A 23,977-nucleotide genomic window follows, 5' to 3' on the forward strand; every position below is an offset into this window, starting at 1 on the left:
ACAAAGAGATTAAGAGGGGATCATCAAGAATAGAGAACAGATTAAATCACATGTTACTTTGCAGTGTGTTTTTGCGTCTGCAACCCAACGGCTGAAGAAGTCCAGGAATACACTACTTGATGAATGAAGGGCTTCACGTTATGACTGAAGGCCTCGGGCTGCTTCAAACAAAGGCCTGTCTAGGTGTCAAACACAGAAGAAAAAAAAAGAAAAATGAAGCCTGGCATGTTCTGCATGTGTTTTTATTCTCCCTACATTGTACCTTAAGATTGTGACATATGTGTGCATTACTAAAACTGATACGGGACCACTTGGAAAACGGGCAGTGAGGCTGTGGCTTGTTGTTTCAATCTCTAATATTATATATATAAGGGTTAATTACACAATTATTTTCCTGTGTAGTTTGAAAATTGGCCATTGGGTGCATAAGCCCAAAAGCTCACATCTTCCAGGTTTGCTTCAACATTTCTTTAGATTGATATCCTGTCATGCCAATAAATCAATAAAAACAGTTGTACCCTAAGTGGAAACATTAAACATGCATTGTTTGCAGATGACAGTACGCTCCACACTAGAAACAATGTGCTGATAGATGTTACAACATTTTGACATTAAACATGTGTTATTCACTAATACAATGGTCATTAATTAATTATTGTAAATATCTGTGATGCAATTGCTAATATTTCACATTTTTTTAACAAACAGAACCATTTCTGGTGATGTCGGTTAGGTTTGGTGCGATTTACCTTAATGAGCTTCTCTGTGCCAGCAGTTGTGCCTTGTGTGGCTTTTTCAGGACGGATGGCATGCTGTATAATTAATGCCCCCGTGTTGAATTCGCAGCAAGAAAATCGTGCTGGTACGCCCTTGTTTAAGGACAAACAGTTGCTATAGGAGGTGTAAAATAGAGGAGAGCAAGAATGTGGAAGAAATAAAGTATCTATCTAGCTATCTTGAAACAACCCTGGTAAATGTATTTTGAGATATATGCTGATCAGGCACATCATTATCATTACCACCTTTACTAACACTGTGTGTGTGTGTGTGTGTGTGTGGGGGGGGGGGGGGGGGTATGTGGATCATCCCATGGATACTTTATCAGTTTGGATCTAGGACAGGGCAACACCTTGTGCTGTTGTTCATGGTTTTTGAGTTATTCCTAAAGCGTTGTATGTGTGTGGATTTAATGTTGTGGGTGATCGATGTATACTGTAGTAACTGTTGCTGGTGAATAAAGGAGATTTAATACTATTCACAACATTTGCAGGTGCCAGGCATTGTCTAAAACACTACACGAAAGCAAACATTTTAGCAGAACTGCTCCAGAGACATTTTCCTGTAGCACCACCATGAGGCAGCTAGGCAATAGCAGGCAAATGTGCAAATAAAAAATAAGTGTGAAAACCTTTTTTAATCACAAAAAAATTAAAATGCTTTTGTAGGTGATACAGTCATCACATCACACTTGCCCCAAGTTAGATAACGGATTGTAATTGTCCTGTCTGGGTAGAAATAAGTTTGAATTAGAAAGGGGCCAAACATGTCTTGTCATAGCAAAAGAAATGAGCTCTCAGATTTGTCTGGTTCCCAGGTTAAACCAGGAGGTTAACATTTTTACTTATTAGTGAAATATATTAACTTACGTACATACTCCCAAGAAATCTACCATACAACAGAATTCCATAGTTGACATAGATGAACCCTACTTAATATATCTGTGAAAGCACTGAGATTTGCCAAATAAAGAGGATCGACATTTTGTCAGTGATCAAATTTTTAGTTTGTTTTTGAACTTTTATCTGAAAACTAATGATATTGCAAACATTAGTAATTTAACACAGTAAACTGTGAGTGAACAACTGGTAAACATTATTTCTGTTACATGTCATGTTGGCATAAAGCATGACTCTTGAAGCGAGTACAGCCTCACAGGGCTTGCTGCTACAGAATCCATTTTCAGTTACTGACTAAAACATATCAAATGAAAATGAACAACAATTTTGCATATGATTTGTGGCACATGACAACCTGCATTTTAGATAGAAACAAAAAATACAAAACTAATAATGGAATCAATTCAGTGGTCTTATTTTTGGACTAATATGGTACACTGTAGGTATACTGTAGACAGGCACCTCGGTCCTCTTACTACATAATGTAGATAACATAGTCAAAGTCTTCAGGGTTCAGATCACTTATACATTTAGAGCTGTCATAGTCCAACCTTTATCACAATCTACCACACCAATTGCACAAGGAAGTTTTTTTATTATTATTATTATCCCTGCTTTTTATCAGTAATCATTCTAATGAGTAATATGTTATAGTAATGACTTATTGAAGTTAAGACCAGAATGACAAAACCTGAAAGTAACTATTTCCATTTTCCAAAATAGCAGAATTACATTTACAGACTGGAAGGAGGTGGGTTAATCAGCTGTTCATTGGTCGTCATTCACTCCTATGCCAGAAGAAATACCAATCAGACACAATATTATGACCACAGTCCCTAATATTGTCAGAGAATGGACACAGGTCTTCTGAGGGTGTCCTGTGGTGTCTGGTAATCGTCCCACAGATACTTGATCAGTTTGGGATCTAGTCAAGTTGAAGACCAGGTCAACACCTTGTGCTGTTCATGTTTTTGAGTTGAACAACTCAAATTGTCACAAGATGGTCAATATTATTTAATTCTCCTGTCAGTGGTTTTAATGTTGTGTCTGATATGATGAATATATGAGGATCATCAGGGCAATGAGGAACATTAAGTCATATCCTCAGTATTTTGGTGTATGTGCAGGTTTTACAATTAATTAAAAGAGAAATTAGAAATCTGAACATTCACTCATACTCTGGCATTCTGTATAGAAAGTGTATGCTTCACACTGAAAAGAATACTGAAAAGACATTTAAACTACTAGTAAGTTAAAATTTCTCCTTAATAAAAGCTACAAGTGACTTTGACCAAACAAAGCAGAACAGTATTGCATTATTAGGCTTCCATGTTTGACCTAAACTAAAGTGGCACAGGATCAACCTCTTTTGGCAGCATTTTAGTCAGAGTCCATCTTCATGTGTCCAAATGATAGAAAAATAAGAATACACAATGAGGTGTGAGCTTTTCCTATAATAGCTACACCACTGACAGGTTAAAAACACTTCAAAGTGTTTTTGGTATACAAGATCACAGATACTTCTTGTTTCCATGTCTTTCTTTCTTGTTACAAGAAATACATGTCTGCCCCCAAGTGGCAGAAGCACCATTTAAACACAATGTAAACCCTGAGGAAAAACCTAACTACAGTTCATGTTCTTCTTCTCTCAAAATAACAGTGCAGTTGGAAATATCAGGTAGCTGGTAGAAAGGTAACTAGTTTTCCTGGTTTCTACTTGGAACCATTAAACCCTGCAGTGAATCACTAAGCCAAAACCACATGCCTGCCGTCTCAAATTTAATTTGAGTTTTGCGTTCACGTTGTCTCCCCAGACTTGGTGCTATCTCGGCTGGGATTTGGAGGCCAGTGTCCTCTCCCACTCCACTTCCACCACTTTGTAAAGTTCCATCGTGGCTCTTGCATCCTCCACAGAAGAGTGACCCTTCCTTCCGGTCTGAGGGCGCAAGAGAGAAAAAGAGTTCAGCATCATGTTATTCAGCTGAATATTTGACATACTTGAGGTGTACATCACAAACATTTACATCACACGCTGCATCCACAAAGCCAAGTGCATCATGGATGACCCCTTACGCCCCTCACACACACTCTTCTCCCTCTTTCCACCTGAGTGAAGGCACCAACATTCAGGCCAACATAACCAGACTGTGTTGAAACTGTATGGTTGGGGAACAAGAAAGAGTAGAATGGGCTTCATCTTTAGTGAAGTATTTCCACACACTTGATGAACCCCTGCTACTTTACTGCAATGACCCACTGGACTCCTCACCTGTCTTCTCACATGTGTGCATGTTGTTACTGTCACATGATCAGTGACTAGTCAGCATGATGCTTAAGGTGTCATGGCACAGATGTCAGGTGGAGTAGTCTGTACAACCTCTAGGCAACAGTACTCATTCTATGATGTAGTTATGTAGGTAACCTTCTTGTGTATTTCCCACTCCAAATGTGAAACAAACAGAACATAAAAGTGTTGCTAGTTTATGGAGCTCTTCTTGCAAATACCACACTTTGAGAAGAATATACCATCAGCAGCGCTCTTGACACATTAACTACCTGGATGTCACGACTGAAGATGGCCTTTGTGAGTCTCTTCAGTGAGGCACACTCATTCTCTGCAAAGCCAGCCTTCAGGTTGAGAAGAGATATTCGGGAAGTGTCCCTGGTTAAGGCAGCGGGGTGTGAATAATCGAGGACCTTGTAGTCGTTGTGGATTGCATGGCCAATCACCACCTTTCCCCTGAGGAGCCTCAGTATCTACAGTAGCAAAAAATAAAACATTGCACTCACTGATTCTGTGTAGAACTGCCAGAAAGAACTTTTACTCAATCTTATGTTCACTGAAAATATGTACAATGTCTTACATTTCCGTTAACAAAAAGACAGAACACGCAGATTATTTTCTCACCTCCTTCCTCGCCTCCAAGTACGGCGTGGCATTGTTAAGGTCATTGCGTCGGATGCCACTCCATCTGGTGCGGTAGTCAGTGACTGGCACGGGGGGCAATATGAACTTATCATAAACCACATCTCCTTCATAGGACACTATACTGCAGCGTGCAAGCTGGCTATGGGCCCCTTTTGGTCCCGTGCCCACCATCTCACAGTCAATGGCAAGATATTTTGTGGGGATCCCTGCTGATGATGAGGGGCCAGGGCCAGAGCCAGTTCCCATTAATTTTGTGTTCACGGGTTCCTTTTGGTTTTCATGGCTGTCTTTGCTGTTCACAGAGGAAGAGAAGGGAGGCTGGTTGTGTGTGGATCCAGAAGGCCTAGAGCTACAGTGTGAAGCACTGGATGTACTGGCTACATGAAATAAACTTTGTTTTCGTGTGGAAGATGGAGGAACACTTCGGTACGCTCCATTTTGGCGAGGAGCTTGGTCATGTCTGTTGTCTGACCTGCAGTGGTTGAATCCGTGTTTACCCTTAACATAGCCCTTTGTCTCTAAGTACTGCATCTTTTTACGAAACTGGTTGTTTTTCTTCTTTTGCTTCCTTTTTGCACTCCTTATCAGTGCCGTGTTGTTGGGAGGGCACGCAAAGTTCCTCATGTCTGACATGTTTACGTTTTCTCAACTATAGTGTGAATGTGCTTATTTTGATTTCCTCAGCAGGGTCTTTGTCCTTGTATCCACAGAGACAAGATTACAGACAACATCCTGCAAAGCAAACACAACTTTATCACTGTCTTGATTTGCTGGACTATAATGTATAACGTCTTTATAACATACTAAGTCTAAAGCGAGATTTTACAACACCTTAACCACAAACAGAAAATTCCATTCACTTCTTATAGAACTTTAAAATTCCCGTTCTTAATTGATACTGTTTTTAGGGGTCAATCAGTTTTCTTCATCAGGAATATAGCAACAAGGCAACCTGGAGAATCCCGTCATCTAAACAACACTGCTCAAGACATTTATAATCAATAGACGATGTACAGACAAAGGTTATACACACGCATTGTCGTAATTGTGCCGTGAATTAAAACAAATTTACGTCAATAACTGTTGACGTTCAACCAAGCTAACGGTAGCTTGCCAAAGCTAACTCAGTGTTTGTCAATTGGTGGATACGACTGTTTCTCAAAAGAAAATTACGCCTGTTTACGAACATTCACTGGGTGATATCGGCAGTGTCCCAGTGAGGGAATATCGGAAAATAAGTAAAATACAAAAACCCGACCTGCAGCACAACGTGACCCACACGAGCCTTTTTGCTCACAACAAACCATCAATATCCGGGGCATGTTGCTTTCCAGTAAAACAGGAAGAGTCGGAAGTTAGAATATTTTAAGACTCCATAACGCATAAAGTTTTTGTCAGTTTAATCTAACACTATGATGATAGCTAATTAGTCATTTTCATAACTAATTTAAGGAAGTGGAATACACTTACCCTATACTAAAGAATATTTACTTTTGTTAACTTTACATTCGGTAAATAAACCACATATCACCATCACATATAACCAATATCCAATTGCATTAGCATCGTAAACAATTACTGGATTCATAGTAAACATAAATAATAAAATAATAAAAAATAACTCGGTTACATAATATCTTATTTATAACGCTTAACTGATCTTCACACCATCTAAATTAAAACTTACGTGACGCACTTGAACGCTTCGTGATTCTACCCGTTTAAGTTCCAGTTGCCACGGGTGCTAGCGTAAATCAGTTAGCTCAATTAAAAACATAGCATTTGTGTTATACATGCGGACTTGAGGAGTGAGTTGGTAATAATCTTGGACCGAGACTGTCAGCATATTAGGTGCACTTCGTCTTAAGTGGAAAAGAAATAACGCTGCGTTAACCACGACAACGCATGCTAGCATTAGCTTCCCCTCAGAGCCAGGTTCCATGTCAGTAGAGCGGTCAGCAGCACAGGATGTGGAGATATTTACACCAAGTTTCACAGCGGAGCAGCAGAGAGAGCTGGCCAAAAGACTCACCACGTTCCTGTCTCAGTACAGCCGCCTGTCCGACTCTTATATAATTGTACGTATTTTTATCAGATTTCTGTTGGCACACGTTGCAGCCTTATGTGAAGAAGGGGGAATGGGTTGTTTTGCAAAAAAAAAAAAAAAAAAAAAAAAAAAAGAATTTGGAAAAAAAACATTCCGAAATTCTAGGTTTCATCAATAACGATGAAAGAGGACGACCTCACTGCCCTCTCTGATCAGTGCAATCCAGCAATAAATCCTTTGTATTGCTGTACTAAGAAGCACTAAATGCAAAAATGTTTACACGCTCATCTAGTTTCATATGCCCCATCTTTGTGTAGTTTCTCTAGTGAATATCTAAAGTTAGATGTTCCCTCCATAGGAATTCTTCACAGAAGATCTCTGGCACACTCTACCCAGCAGCTGGCAGCTGGTGCTGCAGGACCTGTCATATCCACAGATTGCAGACTTATTACTGGATGCTGCTCATGAAGACAGGAGGTAATACTGGCTGATAATTATGAACCTTAAATGAACGGTTACAAATGTAAAAAAAAAAGAAAAAAAAAAGTGACAATACTAAGGTAAAGATGAGCGTCAAGGAACCAAGCCACCAAGAGGTTAATAATATATAATAATACACTTCATGAATTTGTTTTCTTGATGTTTTTATATAGCGAGAGAGAGATTGTTAGAGACAGATTATTTGATGTTATGTATTAATAAACTATGGGTCTGAGAGTTGTGCTGCAAAAGAACTATGGTTAGTCGGCCATTGATTTGATCTGAGTAAACATGTCAGTCTTGTAGCTTTCTACTCATTTTTTATTTTTGACGCAAATATGTGAAAGATATTTCACTGTTTATTTTTAATACAGTCAAAATACACTGATTGAGTCACATCTAATTTACAGAATGTCTGTTTTATCAGGCACACGTCTGTGTTTTGCTGGTTGTGTTCATCTGTTGCAGTATGGCTAAGTGTTGTGTTGGATTATATATTACAAATTATTTTTAGTTTGTTTTAGATCGCTGGAGCTTTTCTAATTGAATCTACCATTAGTTGCACTGAATTAACATTTCAGAGAAATGTTTTTTGTCGCCCAACTTAAGCATTGAAGAATTCTCCTCATGGTAGGGAATAGGGAGATGCATATATTTTATGTTAACAGTTATATTGAAGGCTGTTTAATAATTTTTCTAATTTAGATTTGTGTCCCTTCGTAATTAAGACGCAACATACTGATATCCAACAACCTGATGAAGCCATGAGGCGAGACACGTAATAAAGTGAACATTTGTATTCTGCATCTGTTGTGTGCGGCAAAACTCCTTTTTTTCCTCATATTTCATAGTGATATCTGCATTAATCCAAATTGTTATTTCCAACACCTGTATTGCTATCATCCCAGAATTTTACAAATGATGCGTCCCTAGTTTTGAACCAGTGCTAATACTAATGTAGAGACCACAGGGAATATTATGACAATAAATATTTTATATTAAAATAATATTAATCTTATGAGTTAAAATGAACATACAAACTATGTCGTTACAGATATCCTTCAGTATGGCCTCTGTCCCTCTTGGCTTTCCGTGCTGCAGCTCATTCCCTGGCGTTTCCCAGAGAGCACAGACGTGAGCAGGTCACGGCAGCCGGCTCAGTGAAGCCTGAGGAATTCCTGGAAAACCAGAGTCAGAGCTCACTGCTGGGGCACATATTCAGGAAACATGTTAAACCCAAAAAACAGCATGAGATCCGCAAGCTGGGAACGGTACAGAACTGCTTCTTCTCTGCTATTTATATTAAGACTTTAATTGGTTTTCTGTTAACGACTTTATGATTTTTTTTATTCTATTCTCAGCTGGTAAAACAACTTTGTGACCAGACTGACTGCAGCAGAGTTGTGGATGTGGGCTCTGGGCAGGTGATTTATTGTGTTAATTAGTCATACATTTGAATTGATCTACTGTCAGCGGCATTGTAATGCATCAACGCATCATATCGATACATCAGATTCAATCAGATCAAACTAAACAATAGAAGTAGGTGTCATAGAGCCATGTTAGACTCTGTAACACCCATTTAACAGTGATTCAGTGTTCTCTCTGTTGGGATTTAAAAAGCATTTAAAGAGCATGCTAGACATTTGAACAGAATTGTATAACATCACACTTTAACATTCAGACTCTTTCCTTTGATAGGGTCACCTGACTCGTTTCCTGTCCTTTGGGCTTGGACTGTCTGTTACTGCCATCGAGGCTGATCACACCCTAGTTGCTATGGCGTCTAAGTTTGATGGACAGCTGTTGTGGGCCTTGGAGAAGGATAACCAGAAAAAAGTTGGTGATTTGCTGAATGTATAATGTATTTTCAATACGTTTGAAAAATTCTTAATCTAAGATAGTGATTATGGCTGCTTTAGTGCTTTGAAGTAGAAGTTTTTCTTTGAGTTTCTGCCTTAGATGACATCAAACCAACCAGAATATTAATTAATATTAATCTTCTTGTTCTTAGAACGTCTCCTCTCAGTTCCCAGTATTACAGTGCTTTCCTCGACATGTGGCAGGTTGGGTAAACCCTAAAGCATCATGGGAGGCTTTCATCAATCAGCTAAGAGAGGTAGACTGTGTCAGCAAAAGTCTGCCAACTTCATCAGGACCCTGTAAAAAAAGACTGCGGAGCTCTGAGGGTCAAGGAAGTGCTCAACCTCAAGACTCATCACAGCAGCCATCACAGCAGAATGAGTCTAAAGAAGAGGTATCTGCTGAAACCTGCTGCTCATATATTCAACGTGACTGTCAAGAGGATGTGAACCTTGAAGAAAACAGCCTGCAAAGCTATCCAGACTTTGTCCTGACTGGTCTCCATGCCTGTGGTGACCTCAGTGCCACCCTCATCCGCCACTTTGTCAATTGTCCACATGTTCGAGGCATCACTTCAGTGGCGTGCTGCTACATGAAAATCACAACCAAAGAACACCCCTCCCCACCAGGACTAGTCGTACCTCCCACTCCACTGACACCAGGCCAAGAATCGAGTCCCATTGAGTTTGGCTACCCCATGAGCTCCTGGGTGCGGGGGTTGCCAGGACATCAGTTGTCCTATAAGGCAAGAGAGGGGGCGTGTCACGCTGTGGAGGACTACATACGGAGGCTCAGGGAGGAAAGCGAGCTGCTCAGGACGCACTGTTACCGCGCAATGCTAGAGACCTTCGTCAGGGATACAAGGCCAGATCTACGCAGGGCAGGAATCCAGACCATTAAGAAAGCCCACTTATTACCTTTTACTGAGTGAGTGAACACTGCAGTCTCAAGCCACTTAAAGATGTTTTTGCTCTCAATAGATATTTTGCATTAGTGTACATTGCTGGAGGGAATTTCTACAGGGAATAATCTCAATGTCTGGTCACTATCATGACTGTGACTGTAGGCTTTTATTTGTTTATTTTTATCTTAAAACAAAATAGATTAGAGGCGAACATCTCCGCTACAATAGAATAAATGATACCATGTTGGTTCAAAGCTTTCCAATAGAGAATCCTGTTAAAAATAAGACACTAATCAGCCATTACATTAAAACCTTTGGCAGGAGAAGTGAACAACATTGACCATCTTGTGACAATCCAGTCTTCTGCTGGGAAATACTGTTTTGGACCTGACTTTCATGTGGATGTTACTTAGACATGTAGCACCACTTAGACCAGACCAGGCACCCCCACCCCATAACAATGACACTCCTTGATGGCAGCACCCATCCCCAGCAGGATGCAGCCTGACACAGGGTGGTCATAATGTTATGCCTGATCGGTGTAATTAGCTTATAGTGCCAGTATGAGAAATTTCTAGATTAGTTATAGGTAATCAAAGGTTTTAGAACCTTTGATTACTTATGCCACTGCTGGGTAACTAATAGATCAAGTCCTCTTCTGTCTACATCTGTTTTCCCGCCTAGGTACGCCCGTCTGGGTCTGTTACGGGTCGGCCTTCCTCCAGACTTGCCTCTGCACCCAGAGCGAGTAAAGGCCATGTTGAAGCAGCAGGGCAGGGTGGTGGTGTACTTCAGTCTGGCCTTGCTGCTGGCTCCCGTGGTGGAGACATTAGTGCTGCTGGACAGAATGATCTACCTGCAGGAGAACGGTGAGCTTCAGGATCCAAATTTGATAACCTGCTTTTACATTTTTGTGCGGTTGCATCCCCTTCAGCTAAATCCTTGATTTTCTACAGGAGTGGACAGTCAGCTGGTTCCTCTCTTCGACCCAAACTTTTCTCCAAGAAACTTTGTGCTTGTGGCTCTGAAGCCTTGTGGATGAGCAAGACGAAAAGGGAAAGTCCCAGTCAATCATGGTTTTTAGCAATTTTAGCAATTGATATTAAGGGAAGTTAATGCATTTTTTTGCTGACCTGTCTAATTTGCTGGCATATTTTTTACTTAAATGAATGGATACCCTCTTTGCAGTGGAACACCTCAGATCTCTAGTGTGACACAGGAACATGCTGGAAATCTTGGATCCCACTGTGCTAAGATGGGCAGTTCTACTTAAACCTGATACACTGCACATCTATAAAATAGCTTTTATACCATCTGAACATCAAGTTTGAATTTTATTGCTTGTTTCATTTTTAAAAAGGTCTGTTGTACTATCATGGTTTGTGATTTATTTGTGTGTCGGTACCTCAGTGCAATAAACAAAAGTCTTTTATATTGGTTGCATCAGTGTATTGTTTTGTGAAGTGTTACAGTAGTGTCAGGCCATGGTGAATATGAGTGGATGTCTTGGGTCCCCATTTCTGTCAATCTGACTGAAAAAATGTATTAAAACTGTCTCTTTTAATGAGACTGTTTAGTTGCACGGTGGTTATTTGTCTCGTTTTGTTAGCCTGATGATACACTATTGACCTGTCCAGTATGTACCCCACGACTCACCCAGCGCCAGCTGGGATAGCTCCCAGTCTCCCATGACCTTCTAAAGATCACAATGATTACTCACATCAGTTGACACACCGTTTCTCTGTTGACATTGTGATTGACGGTTTGCATTGTTTTGAGATATTAGTCATTGTTTCAAGAACTTTTTCTTTAAATGGCTTTTAAGGCAAGTTAAATATCAATCAGAGCCTTTCTACTCGTTAATAAAGAAACATGCGCACTGTACTCTTTAACCATTACCACATGCATGTTCTTAAAGGGCCAGTCTGCAGGATTTGTTGGCAAACAACCGAGTACGCTCCCTTTCCAAAGGTATAGGAGAATCTGACTACCTCAACATTAAAGAGCAAATGGCTCCCTCTAGAGCTGGTGTTTGGCTTTGTTCTGGGCTACTATAAAAACTTTGCCGTACAACTCCTCATTGATTTTTAAGGCTCACTCTTATTGAAGCAAACAAAAACATAATGATACACATATGGAAACATTATAACTGTTTTTTCCTTTTAATATAAATTCTGGTTTATATACAAGCATTCAGATTGTAAATGAAATGTGAGTAATATTTCCTAATTTAAGCTACAATTAATTCAATGGAAGCATGCTATTGGATTACCAGTTGTAATAATGAATCGTCCTTTCCAGGTAATGATATTAAGTCTTAAGGAACGGTATGGATAATAACCCCTAAGACATTTGATCAGTAGCTGCTGTTCCACATCAAAATTATTTACTCACCTTTGCAAACCTCTGAAGCAGGAACAATGTCCATGTCATCTTAACACTTAACACTTAACAAATAAAACCAGTTACTTCTTATTGGTCGCTGCCCTGATCACATCATGAGAAGGCCAAGCCTTTCAGTGTCAGGTTTAAACATCTGGCATTGCAAATGCATTTTTCTTTCAGATAAACAAAGCAGTTTAACTGGTTAGAACAGCCCCGTGGTAAGTTCCTGTGGCAACTGCATTTCTTTCTTTAAAGCTCCGCAAATAGAATCACATACAAGAAAGCACGCACAAAACTGAAATCCTTGGGAAATTTGTTTGACTTATTTTACACTGTTTTACACTGTAATACAAAACCACAAACATACAATTCCACTTTAAGAAAACCCACAACATTTCTCAAAAGTGGTTCACATTGTATTGTATTAACGTAAAAGCAGGACAAATAATTGACCCTCAGGAGTATGCCTGGAGACTTTCCTTTCAAGACATTCATTCATTTTCTGTAACCTTTTGTCCTGGGGACTTGGAGCCTATCCTTGGTTCAGGGCACATTAGTAATGTATAAACTACAGTACTCTGAGTGCTAATACATTTGTCATAGTGCAAAGGTCTTAATATCTATGCAGGAAAAATGTGTTGCAGGTTAAAATTCTACTGAAGATAAATCAGCCGGGCCTGGTGACATCACTTTAACTGTGACTCAGCTGTTTCTCAACTTAGCCAGTTTACGTCACTTAGATGCCATGTCTCCTGTTTGAGAAAACTTTGGAAAACGCAGAGCTGAAAAATTCTGTGCTCAGATTTGATATGTTTTAGTTTTAAACTACATAAAATGAAATATTTGACCTCAAGCACTTTTTTTGTTCTTTGTTCTATAAATATGTCTTTTGAATATGTCCAAGCTTCTTTAAAAGAATCTGGTCATGTGTTACGTGACAGCATTAACTTCAAGCTGGATGTCACTCTGACTTGCAATGCCATAGTCATGTGAAAAATGCACAAAATGTGCAGTAAGATAAGACATAAGAAAACTAAAAGTTGAGGACAAACTCTAAAGGTTGTCTTTGTAATGAACGTGCTCTGGCATTTGTTAGAAATAGGATTATCCAGATGAAGACATGACAGTAAATATGACTTCCTTCTATGAACCCTGACGTCATTCCAGGTGTTTTTCATACTTTCTTACGTTTGTTTATTATGTTTTAATTTTATAGCTGCAGTACAGAAACAGTACAAGTGACTGTGTGATGCTGTGATAAGAGTCTGGTCAGCCAGGAGTCCATCCATGCACATTAAAGTTACATGCATGTAGTTTATGCTTTCACTATTATGTGTCTCAAAGGGGAAAGATAAAGCATTGAAATAGGTTAATGACATGATAGTGGAGTAACTTCGCTTAAGTTATTTTGCTCTGTCTTCCTGACCAGCAATTAAAAGCATGAACCTTCTGGGGTCTTTAAAAAGACCGTCTGTCTTTAAAGGGTCACTTGGATACTTGGTGTTGAATAATTACCTATTTCTCCAAACACTTAACTCATGGTGCCACATGGTGGATGTGCAATTTGAGGAACAAAAGTCCCAGAGAATCACCGACGCTGCTGTTTTTCTCAATATATTCATGTTGAAATACTTAACATCCAGATGTTTACTGTGCCAGCTTCATGCAACAAATTCTCCGCCCCCAGTTTACACAGAAATCACATAATCACAAACAAGTATTGTGCTTGTTAATAAGCCCCCGATCCCTTAGAATGAACACTGCTGCTTTGAGACCAGTATGGTTCTCATTTTATGTTGATTACTCTGTTAACATGTGACTTTACCAGTGACCCCAGATGAGTGCCTTGTTTGTAAAAACTCTATTTGTGGACTATTACTCCTCCTCCTGTGCAGTAACAATGGTAACAATGGTCACATCATAAGTTCTCCATCAATCTAGGGCACGATGTTTTTATACTAGTATTATTATTATTATTATTTTTCTTTAAAGGTCATGATATACAGCTTGGTAGCTAGTTTTAGCAATGTTAACAATCCATTCATGGTTTGCAGATGGAAGTCTGATGCCTTTGCTAATCCATTAAATTATACTAATAGTTTGTAAATGAAATATCTATATTCCAGTTGAAATTTCCAAATATGTTTGATGCCCACAGGAGTTGTATTTGGTGTAAGCGGCAAGTGTTAGCGACATGCTAAATCAAGATCAGGATGTAAACACTGGTGCTGTGGGTGTATGTATAGGCTAACCTCAGCACTGAACTCACCAAGTAGGTTGCTAAGATCCTAAAGCTTTGTGATTCACCTTGGAAACCGATATTCCTCCCTCTTCCTGGCCTCAGACTCGACAACAATAAAACAGCATGATGCCTCAGAAGTGAACTGCAGTTCTGCAAATACAAAACTTGTTTACTAACTTGTTTTCTCTACTGGACGTTTGGTGTAATACTGGAAGTGTTTGAATATATGCCTAAGTTTATGCAATGTGTTTTATGCAACAAATTCTTAGTGAGATTACGCATAATCACAACCAGATGCCATAAAGCATCCCCTGGATTGAATTTCTTGCCACAGGGCTGCAGATCTGAGACCAGTATGGTTCTCATTTTGTGTTACACGTCCTATTTATATGTGGCTTTGCAAGTGGTCCTAAATCAGTGCCTTGTTTGTTGAAACTTCATTCGAGGACTCATACTCCACCTCCTTCACAGAGCAGCAGAGCCACACTGGCCACAAACCTCCTAAAGCTTTGTTAAACAGCACTGGCATCACTGTAGAGATCATTGAGCACCATGAAGCATTTGTTGTTGGTGATTTTGGGTTGGTTGCTGTCTCCTCGGCAGGCCCATTGCAGGAGAGATGACAGGACAAACTGCAAGCCACTAACAGCCAGCTTTTGTCAAGGTTTGGGATACACCACCAGCCTCTATCCGAACGGAGCTCAAGGCTTCAACCTACAGGAAATTGGTCAGATTGTGGGGACAGGCTGTTCACCGCACATCGCCATGCTCATGTGTCGTGTTGCGGTGCCTGAATGTGGCTCGGAGGACAACAGCCAGATGAAACCGTGCCGATCTCTGTGTCAGAAGGTCAAGACAGAGTGTGAGCCCGTTCTCAGAACAAGACGGTTGTTCTGGCCGATGAGGGTCCGGTGTGAATCTTTACCAGAATCTAATTGCGTGCAGGTTAGTGTAAAATAATGAAAATGTCTGGTATTTACTGAATCTGTTTTTAAATAATGGTAGGATATCATTATGAAAAATATATTTCTACACTTCAGATTCTGGCTGAGGTTGTTTTATTTGCATTCTACATATAAAGGACATGGCACCTCTACAGCTCAGTATTAGCACGTTATATTTTCTTCTGCCTACAAACAGACAGTAAACTTAAAACTGTAAGAGCTTCAAATTTTAGTTGCCATGAGTGAAAAAGAAAAAAACTATTCCTTCATTCGTGTATCATAAATAAAACAAACAAGTGCATAACCTAACATGTCAAACTATTCTTTTAGTGAACAACCATGAGAAGGTGGGGGGCTTCATTTTGCACCATACTGGGACACAGATGCAGACAAATCCTGATTTCAGACTGGGGTGTGAGTCAGTTTTGGTAAATAAAAATTCTAGTTTGTTGTTGATTTATGTTTCTTTCCTTCTAGGGTCAGGTGAACCCTGTTACTCAAGCCACCCCTTCAACATGTCAGACACTCACTGTCCCTCTTTGCAAAGAACTCCATTACACAGAAACTCTCCTGCCAAATATTCTAGGCCACCAAACACAGAACGACGCAGACCAGGAGTTACGTCAGTACTATCCACTTGTAAGGGTGGGGTGCTCCCCTCACCTGAAGCCTTTCTTGTGCTCCGTCTACCTCCCCAAGTGTGTGTCGGGACAAGCTCAGTCTCCCTGCAGAACGCTCTGTGAACAGGCGCGATCCAGTTGTGAGGGGCTGCTCAACAAGTCCGGCATGCAGTGGCCTGAAGCTCTAAATTGTGAAGCATTTAACACAGAGTCCTGTGAGCACGTAAGTCCCTCGCCCTCCCTGACTCAAATGTGATGATCAGATTTTAGAACACCAGCCTGACTAACCTCTTATCATTCCAGACGTTTTGCAAAAAAAAAAACCTAAAAAAAACAAACAAACAAAAAAAACATCTATTTAGGACATACCTAAAATAAATTGAATGCTGTTCACTTCGGAGCTTATGCATGGTCTTGGTCTCTTTTTGAAAGCCAAGGCTCTGAAGTTTCTATTACAAATGTTTTTGTTGTTGTTGTTGTTGTTGTTGTTGGTTGAATCCTAATGACTTTTATGAATGAAATCAGAAGAAAATGACATATTGCATCATATTGCTTATTGATATATATTTAATTTGAATATCTGAGGACTGAAACTGTAATCAACCTTATACCTTTTAAGTATACCTTATACTTAAAAGAAACGTTAATCCCTGAACTGTAATTTTTTTGTTGTTGTTTGTTTGTTTGTTTGTTTTCCTTATGGTGTTAATTTCGTAGGGACGCAGTAGCTGGGTCTTTTTCTTACTTCTCCAATTATCTTCATGAATATGAAACTAGAAAATATTTTTCTGACAGTGTGAATCCTGTCTGGCGCCCAATGTTCATATTTTGTGTGTTTGGAGAGGCAGCCTCCGCTACAATGTGATAAAACGCGTTCTTTCTTTTCCCTGTGATTGCACCGAACCCCTCAATAATAGTACTGGCAGTGTACTTCAAATCACAATCAAATGGTCTCACCAGTAGGGTGTCTGAAGCAGCTAGGGAACACTAATATACTCAGTCAGAACAGCTGGTGGGATATTAAACTTTGTTATCTGTGTTACCCACACCTGTTTATGTATGTCATGTTTCAAAGGTAGGTGTTCAGGACAGCATGCTCTGATGTATGGTTTTATAGATAACAAATCATCGTGAAATAAACTGATTATTAAAATAGACACTTTGGCAGTAAGAACGAAAAAGGGGAATCTGCACTTAGAGATGATGAAAACTGCAGAAAGGACTTGTGGAGTAAGAAAATTACTTTACTGACTTTCTCTTCATCCAGGATCCACTCGTCAGTGTTACTCAAAGATCTTCGACATGTCAGACAATCACCGTTCCTCTCTGTGAAGACCTGCCGTATACAGAGACCGCCCTGCCAGGTGTTCTTGGTCACCAAACCCAGGAGGAGGCAGGATTGGAGTTACATCAGTTTTATCCTCTTGTAAAAGTGAAGTGCTCCCCTCATATTAAGCCTTTCCTGTGCTCTGTCTACCTCCCTGAGTGTGTGTCAAGAAAACCAAGGCCTCCCTGCAGAATGCTCTGTGAGCAGGCACGATCTGACTGCGAGCCACTGCTGAAAAAGTTTGGCTTCGAGTGGCCTGCGTCTCTGAAGTGCGACGCATTTAGCACAGAGTCCTGTGAACATGTAAGTCTTTTCTGTCACTCTGACATGAAGAAAGGTTTGTGTCTTTTAAGTCTTCTAAGTGGAGAAGTTTGATGCTTACAGGTCTCTTTAATCATTATAATTTTGCATTCAATATTAAGCTATCCCTTACCCCATTGCTAAAATATGCTTAAAAATATACATACAAAAAATGTCTAATCAACCAAAGATTTTGTGACCCCCTGTTGAAGACCTATGATCTAGGGATAGTCTGCACATCCAGAATTACATAATCAACAGGCTCTTCAAATCCCTAATTTGGAAAATTTGCAACGAGGTCAGTTTAAAGTAAACATGGATTGGAAAAAACTCAGAAATCTCAGCAGAGCTTGCCAGTACCTGACATTATGTCCCAGTCTATGATATGAGTATAGAAACTTTAGAATATATGATCTAAAACCTTTCTGGAGTCTAGTTTCAGTAGCTTAACGCTTTATCTAAGGACCTTATTACACCAGAAGTGAATTTTTTACGTGAGGCCACAGATGCTAAGATAAAAAGAGCAGGACCTGCAGTAACAGCTGTCATTTGTGTCCCCAGTATGGCGTGAGCAGCACTGGTGATATCTGTGAGCCGATCTCCATTCCAATGTGCCAGGGCCTCTCCTACAACCAAACCATCGTTCCAAATCTCCTAGGGCACACAAGTCAAAGAGAGGCAGCTATGAAGATGTCATTTTTCAGTGCACTGGTGGAAACTGTGTGCTCGAAGGACACCCGCCTCTTCTTGTGTAGGGTGTACGCACCCCAGTGTGTGGCAGGGCAAGTGCAGCGACCCTGCAGGACATTCTGTGAGAGAGCCAAACGGGACTGTGAGGGACTGACGAGCAGCTTTGGCATCGCCTGGCCAGATGAGTTGCAGTGCAGTTCATTCCCAGAAGAAGCATGTGTATCAGTAAGTAATGGGAGCTTTTCTGACAATAAATGATTTTGACAACCATCTCTCAAGTGAATCTTAACATCTCCTAAATGCTGCATTTGTCGATTTTCCTCTGGTCATCTTTACATGACGTGTTCCTTTTCTTTTTCTTTCACAGGAGGAAAGCCGACCTGAGGCATGTACTTAACTATTATGTCAACTATGAATAGTTATGTAATATGTTAAAACTGAATAGATGCATTATACATGTGTGGAAGTGTTTGTAGCTGAACAAGGTAAACATCACTGTATAATAAAAAGGCACAAAAAAGAATCATGTTAATAAAAGTTCATAAAAAGTTTTTGCCATTAAAGAAGGCTTTATGACCCACCTGTAACATAAGTCCCCACCACTATTAGTAGTTAAAAGAAATCCATGCAGTACATTAAATTTATATTAAAGAGCCCCTCAGTTAGGTTATTGCAGGCTGCATCACCTTCATTATCTGCATCTAAACTTGACTTTTCTTGTTTCCAGATGCTGAATGTTGAAAGTGTTCTCGCTAAGCTGAATGCTGCTGGCTATTCTGTCCGTGGCAAATGTCAGTTTACTTTCCGCTTTTACACCTTAACGACACTATCTCACCAAGTGAATATTTAACACTGAGGTTTGTTGTTTCTTGTCAAAATCTAGCTCTAACCCTTAGGACTGCCAGTCTGCTGTTGACTCTCATGGATGTATCCTTTGCAACTCACACTGCTGGAGTTGCACCAGTGCTTTTGTTAATCTGCTCAGTGCAGCTAGAGTCATGTCTGGTTGTTGCGTAGGCTCCAGGATTAATGATTCAACCCAGAAGATTTAAAATGAACAATTCTCCTTCTGTAAACTGCTGTATGTTGCATAGTATGTTGATTATAAGTCTGGGAGTTTTCACCACTCTTGTAGTGGTTAGTTAGGAGAAAACAAGAGAACAAAGATGTCATTCTATTTGGCATCTTGTGTTTAGTCAGTCCAATCTGATTGCATTGCACCTTTCAACATGTATTAATTTTTGTAGAAGATGTTCCATAATATAAAATGTATCTGTTCTAAAGTTTATAGAGAAAAATATTGATTGGCTAAATGAGACCTATAGGTTCAGAATTACCTGTATGCGATGAAAACAAACAAACAAACAAAAAACGCCATACAAAATGTGAAATAATGACGTTATTCTGACATACACATGCAGATGTTCCAGCTTCAGCCTGGTTCACTGTTTATTTAGTTTGGATTTCTGACACAAACCTGCCTCTTGATTAAGTTTTCTGCTGCAATGCCTCTTTGACATGGATAAGCTTGTTTATAGTAAATGAAGATAAGAAGTGAAGACTTTTCACCAAATCCAAAAAATAAAAAATAAATAACACAATAATTAGAAGTAGTGTTAGAAATATGTTGTGCTTTAAAGCAACTAGCTGATGGGCATAAACTGAGACGTCAAACATCCAAGCAAGGGGTTAAAGTTGTTTGTAGCTAATGACAGGTGCAGACTAAGACTTCTGTTATTCTCCAACTCCACACGATTGGAGAATTAGAAACAAGCAGGAGAGGCAACTGTGCAATAAGCTGTATGACCATGTTTTAAGGTCTTTAACCAGCACCTTCAGGCAGACAAGACCAGAGACTTGGATGAGGCAGAGTTCTTCAAACTTGAGCGCTACGTGGCCGTCGTCAGGAGGGAGTATGTGGGGAGCTCCGAGAGAAGGGATCCTTTTTCTGTCCCTCGGAACCTAATGAAAAAAAACTTGTCTGCCCGTGGTATAAATCTTTGTCATTAATAGTGCAGCACCAATGCACACATTGCTGTTTCTCTTAACTATATTGTTAATCAAAATTTTGTTAATCTTTTCTTTGTGACACAGAATTTGATTTTGATGATGAAACCTTCAGCATTTTGTGGCAAGGATACAGTTCTCAAGGTGGTATAGACTATGACAACTATGTGGCAGTCCTGACCAAACTTCAGATCCTTAAAGGTAACTGAAGCATTAAGAAGGCTGGCTTGTAGCAGTGCACCAGTCCCATTACGTTTTGATAGATCATTACAGTAAGTATGCTTAGAAAATTAGATTCACTAGACTTCATTAGCCCAGAATGCTCTTTTTTTCCTATCACACAATTGTCTAAACGGACTTTCAAAATGTCATGAGAATCATGTTGGAAATATATTCTATCATAAGTACCATAACAAGATATTGGTTTTAAAAAGGATTAAATTCCTCTAGTTTTTAATATATGCTTCTTGTCTCAGATCGCTTCCAGGCCCGTATGCTGAATTTGCCATGTGACTGCCAGGTTGCCAGCTTCTCTTTCCAGCAGGTCAGTTTACAGGTTTTGATTAATGCAATTTACTACATGCACCACCTATTGTTTGCTTAAATGTTTGCAAATCTGCAGAAACAGAAGGGAGCTGTGGAGGAGTAGTTAGAGGTGCAGCTTGGGGGCCGAAGGGTCCCAGGTTCCAGCCTCCATGGCTGTGGTGTCCTGAGCAAGCATCTAACCCCCAATTTGGTGCAACCCACCTGAGGCTGCAGCCCACTGCTTCAACTGTACACACTACTGTGAACAAATGGATGGGTCAAACAGCAGGGACAAATTTAGAGACAATTAAGGCTACTATTTATTTATTTTATTTATTTCTATTAAACAATAGTATGGCTTCATTTACTGTATGTATTAAATACCCTCTGCCTTTGTTTAGGATTTTGGAGATACTTTCAATATACAACGGTCACCCACACACCCACACCAATATATACAAAGAGTGCAACAATATTCTGTTCATACTGTATGTATGAAACAGTCTGCAGCAGCAGTGGAACATAATACACACAAAGTAACGGCATCATTATCTAAAGCCACCTCTTTTAAGCAGCAAGCAGAAAGTTGTGTAATTTTGTCAACTGTTTAACAAAATTACTTCACGTTAAGGTGACTTCTTTAACAAAGAACTTTCTTTGTTAAAATCCATACTTAAAAGTGAATCAGTTTGAGGCATAAAAAGGTTTGTGTCAAAGAATTCATTACATAGAGTGGTGAGATCAGATTGTCAATCATATTGTATTGGTATTGTATTGTAATCTTGAACTTAAAACATTTCACGATTTCTTTCACATTTGGTTTAATAATGGTTGAAAATTCGACTACATTTAAATGTTGATATTTACTCGAAGAGCTAATACTATATATCTTTTTTCTTTTTTGTTTTCAGTTCTTGAAAGCAGCCATAATCTAAGGGTCACACAAGAACCTACACGAGTACCTGATGAGGAATGCCTTCCCATATTTGCTTTCTCATCAACATCCAACTGTCTGAGCTGTTCAATGTCTTCTGTCATTTGTTTTGTCTTTTGTATGTTTTATTTTTGAACCATATATATAAATTGTTGTAAAATCTTACATCCTTTGGATATTTCAATACTTTATTTAACAAAGAAAAAAATATATGTTTGATTTGTACTAGAGTGCAGTAGTGAGGGAGACAAGTCTGTCTTTATTTGGACTTGGACTTAGAAACATAAGTTCCACCTGCAGAAATAAAGAGCTTTATGAAATATTCATAGTCTGGATGTCTGGAAAAATTCTGCAAGACAAAGGGCTTCACTTTGCAAATTGTAAACTGATTACTGGTGTGTTTGAGACAAATTCCCATTAATAAAACAATGCATTCATTTCCAAAAGCAAATATTTCTACTTGTATACCTTTTCATGCAGTCTTCTGTTGGCTGTTGCCTGTGTTTGTGTATTTGTCTTGGAAATAATGTCGAACTGGCGCCCTCTCTACCCATTGTTGCTGGTAAATTACAATTTTTATTTCCTGCTTGGCACTCAAAGACAAAACACAGAATACCCTGGGACAAAGTGAACGGGAATAATAAGGTCGAAGAGTATAAATACACATGGAAACAAGTGAGGCAGAGGAGCTATATTTAAACCTGTTAACCAATTCACGTAATACATACATATTACTGTTTAATTGCTATCCTGGGATAGGAGGTGTTCAGATGTTTTCTTTTAGTCATGTTCTGTCTTTCCTTGGTAAAAGTGTCTATGTTCAGTAATTGGTGTCTGTGATTTAAAGTGAAGAGAAGAAAGACTGAAGCAGACTGGAGAAAAAAAATACTGAGGGTTTTGTGAGTCGAGTGGTTAAAGGTAAACTCGTACTATAGGCCCCGAGGAGGACACATTAGATTACCGTGACTTAAGTGCCTTTTCTAAGCAGCTCACGTGTAGAAAATATTTCTAGGTCCATGCGATCTATTAGCTGTGAAGTCAGGCAATATAAATGTAGTTGTCAGGACTGGTGACAGGACTCAAATGCAGACCAGGAGTTAAAGTGATTTTCAGTGAATTTATTTGAAAACACAGAAATGAGTCGTGGCGTGAGTTGCTGAAGAGTCTGGGCGAGCGCATGGATCGGAGCTCCAGGGGTCTCGGTCTGGGCTTGCTGGCAGGCGGATCTAGTTTCAGGCAGAGGGTGTGAAGGTGAGCTGATGCGACGATCCGGCGGGGACTGGAAGGTCGGACTGGTCTTTTATAGGGGAGTTGATTAGGTGACGAGGAACCGGAGTGCAGGTGAGATGAGTAGCAGGTGTGTCGTCTGGAGTTGCCCAAACCACGCCCACCAGCAGCCCTTAGAGCGAGTGAGACACGGACAGCCAAAACAAAAACACACCAAGCACACAAAAGGAAGCACAAAAGAAAATCCAAAACTACACTCACTCACACACACACACATACAAAGTAGCCAGCTCATGGCCGACGGGTCGTGACAGTAGTCAGTTTTTCCAGTTTGATAAAACGCGCATGAAGCTACTTCGGGTTAAAAGTCCTGTTAATTTTCCGGTTTGACATGTCAGTTAGGATATGTAAGTTGACTGAGATGAGAAAAACAAGCAGCACTTAAAGTATATTGAAGCTTTGGACCTTACAGGACAGATGAGTAGCATCAATGGGTGACCCTTTAGTTCCAGATTTTTCTTGTGGTGAGTTCTGAATGTCCAAAAGCATCCAGCGGTCTCCAGAAGACCCCACATTTTAGAATTTAAGGATTTAATTTAAGTACATAAATAAATTATATTAATGTCTTGCAAACTGTTCAGTTGGAATGTTGGACTCCACCAGGGCTGCCCAAGAATGATCCTGACTTTGTACAAACACAATTGGTGTGTGTAATTTGCTGCAATATGTAGACCCATAGCAATTAGACCCATTAGGCATAAGATTATGACCAACGACAGGAGATGCGAATCACATTGACCATCTTGAGACAATTCAATTCAGTACAATTCAATTTTATTTATATAGCGCATACGTTTTCTGCTGGGAAACTTTTGGA

At 39.7% G+C, this 23,977-nt stretch overlaps 3 protein-coding genes across 5 annotated transcripts; 2 read left to right on the forward strand and 1 right to left on the reverse strand.

Moving 5' to 3' along the window:
• Positions 1-1,395: 1,395 nt before the first annotated feature.
• On the reverse strand, positions 1,396-6,780 carry isg20l2 (interferon stimulated exonuclease gene 20-like 2). 3 transcript variants are annotated; one of them, XM_047598022.1, is made up of 4 exons: positions 6,638-6,780; positions 4,585-5,337; positions 4,233-4,433; positions 1,396-3,612 (listed from the first exon to the last, which is right to left on the reverse strand). In XM_047598022.1, the coding sequence occupies exons 2-4, from the start codon at positions 5,236-5,238 to the stop codon at positions 3,499-3,501; spliced, it is 969 nt and encodes a 322-aa protein (XP_047453978.1). In that variant the 5' UTR covers positions 5,239-5,337; positions 6,638-6,780; the 3' UTR covers positions 1,396-3,498. The 3 variants fall into 3 exon arrangements, with proteins under 3 accessions (XP_047453978.1, XP_047453980.1, XP_047453979.1); XM_047598024.1 differs by lacking the exon at positions 6,638-6,780 and adding an exon at positions 6,293-6,434; XM_047598023.1 differs by lacking the exon at positions 6,638-6,780 and adding an exon at positions 5,864-6,247.
• On the forward strand, positions 6,538-11,331 carry mettl25b (methyltransferase like 25B). Its single transcript, XM_047598018.1, has 8 exons — positions 6,538-6,683; positions 7,011-7,129; positions 8,187-8,403; positions 8,494-8,556; positions 8,834-8,971; positions 9,147-9,922; positions 10,584-10,768; positions 10,856-11,331. Exons 1-8 carry the CDS (start codon positions 6,546-6,548, stop codon positions 10,939-10,941), a joined length of 1,722 nt encoding a protein of 573 aa, XP_047453974.1. The 5' UTR covers positions 6,538-6,545; the 3' UTR covers positions 10,942-11,331.
• Positions 11,332-15,002: 3,671 nt separating this feature from the next.
• On the forward strand, positions 15,003-22,324 carry LOC125015804. Its single transcript, XM_047597774.1, has 11 exons — positions 15,003-15,471; positions 15,948-16,313; positions 17,358-17,720; positions 18,279-18,632; positions 18,775-18,792; positions 19,135-19,198; positions 19,291-19,334; positions 20,247-20,397; positions 20,502-20,615; positions 20,891-20,958; positions 21,851-22,324. The coding sequence occupies exons 1-11, from the start codon at positions 15,079-15,081 to the stop codon at positions 21,872-21,874; spliced, it is 1,959 nt and encodes a 652-aa protein (XP_047453730.1). The 5' UTR covers positions 15,003-15,078; the 3' UTR covers positions 21,875-22,324.
• The last annotated feature ends 1,653 nt before the right edge of the window (positions 22,325-23,977 follow it).

Source organism: Mugil cephalus, chromosome 11 (assembly GCF_022458985.1).
Source record: "Mugil cephalus isolate CIBA_MC_2020 chromosome 11, CIBA_Mcephalus_1.1, whole genome shotgun sequence".
Classification (NCBI taxonomy): Eukaryota; Metazoa; Chordata; class Actinopteri; order Mugiliformes; family Mugilidae; genus Mugil; species Mugil cephalus.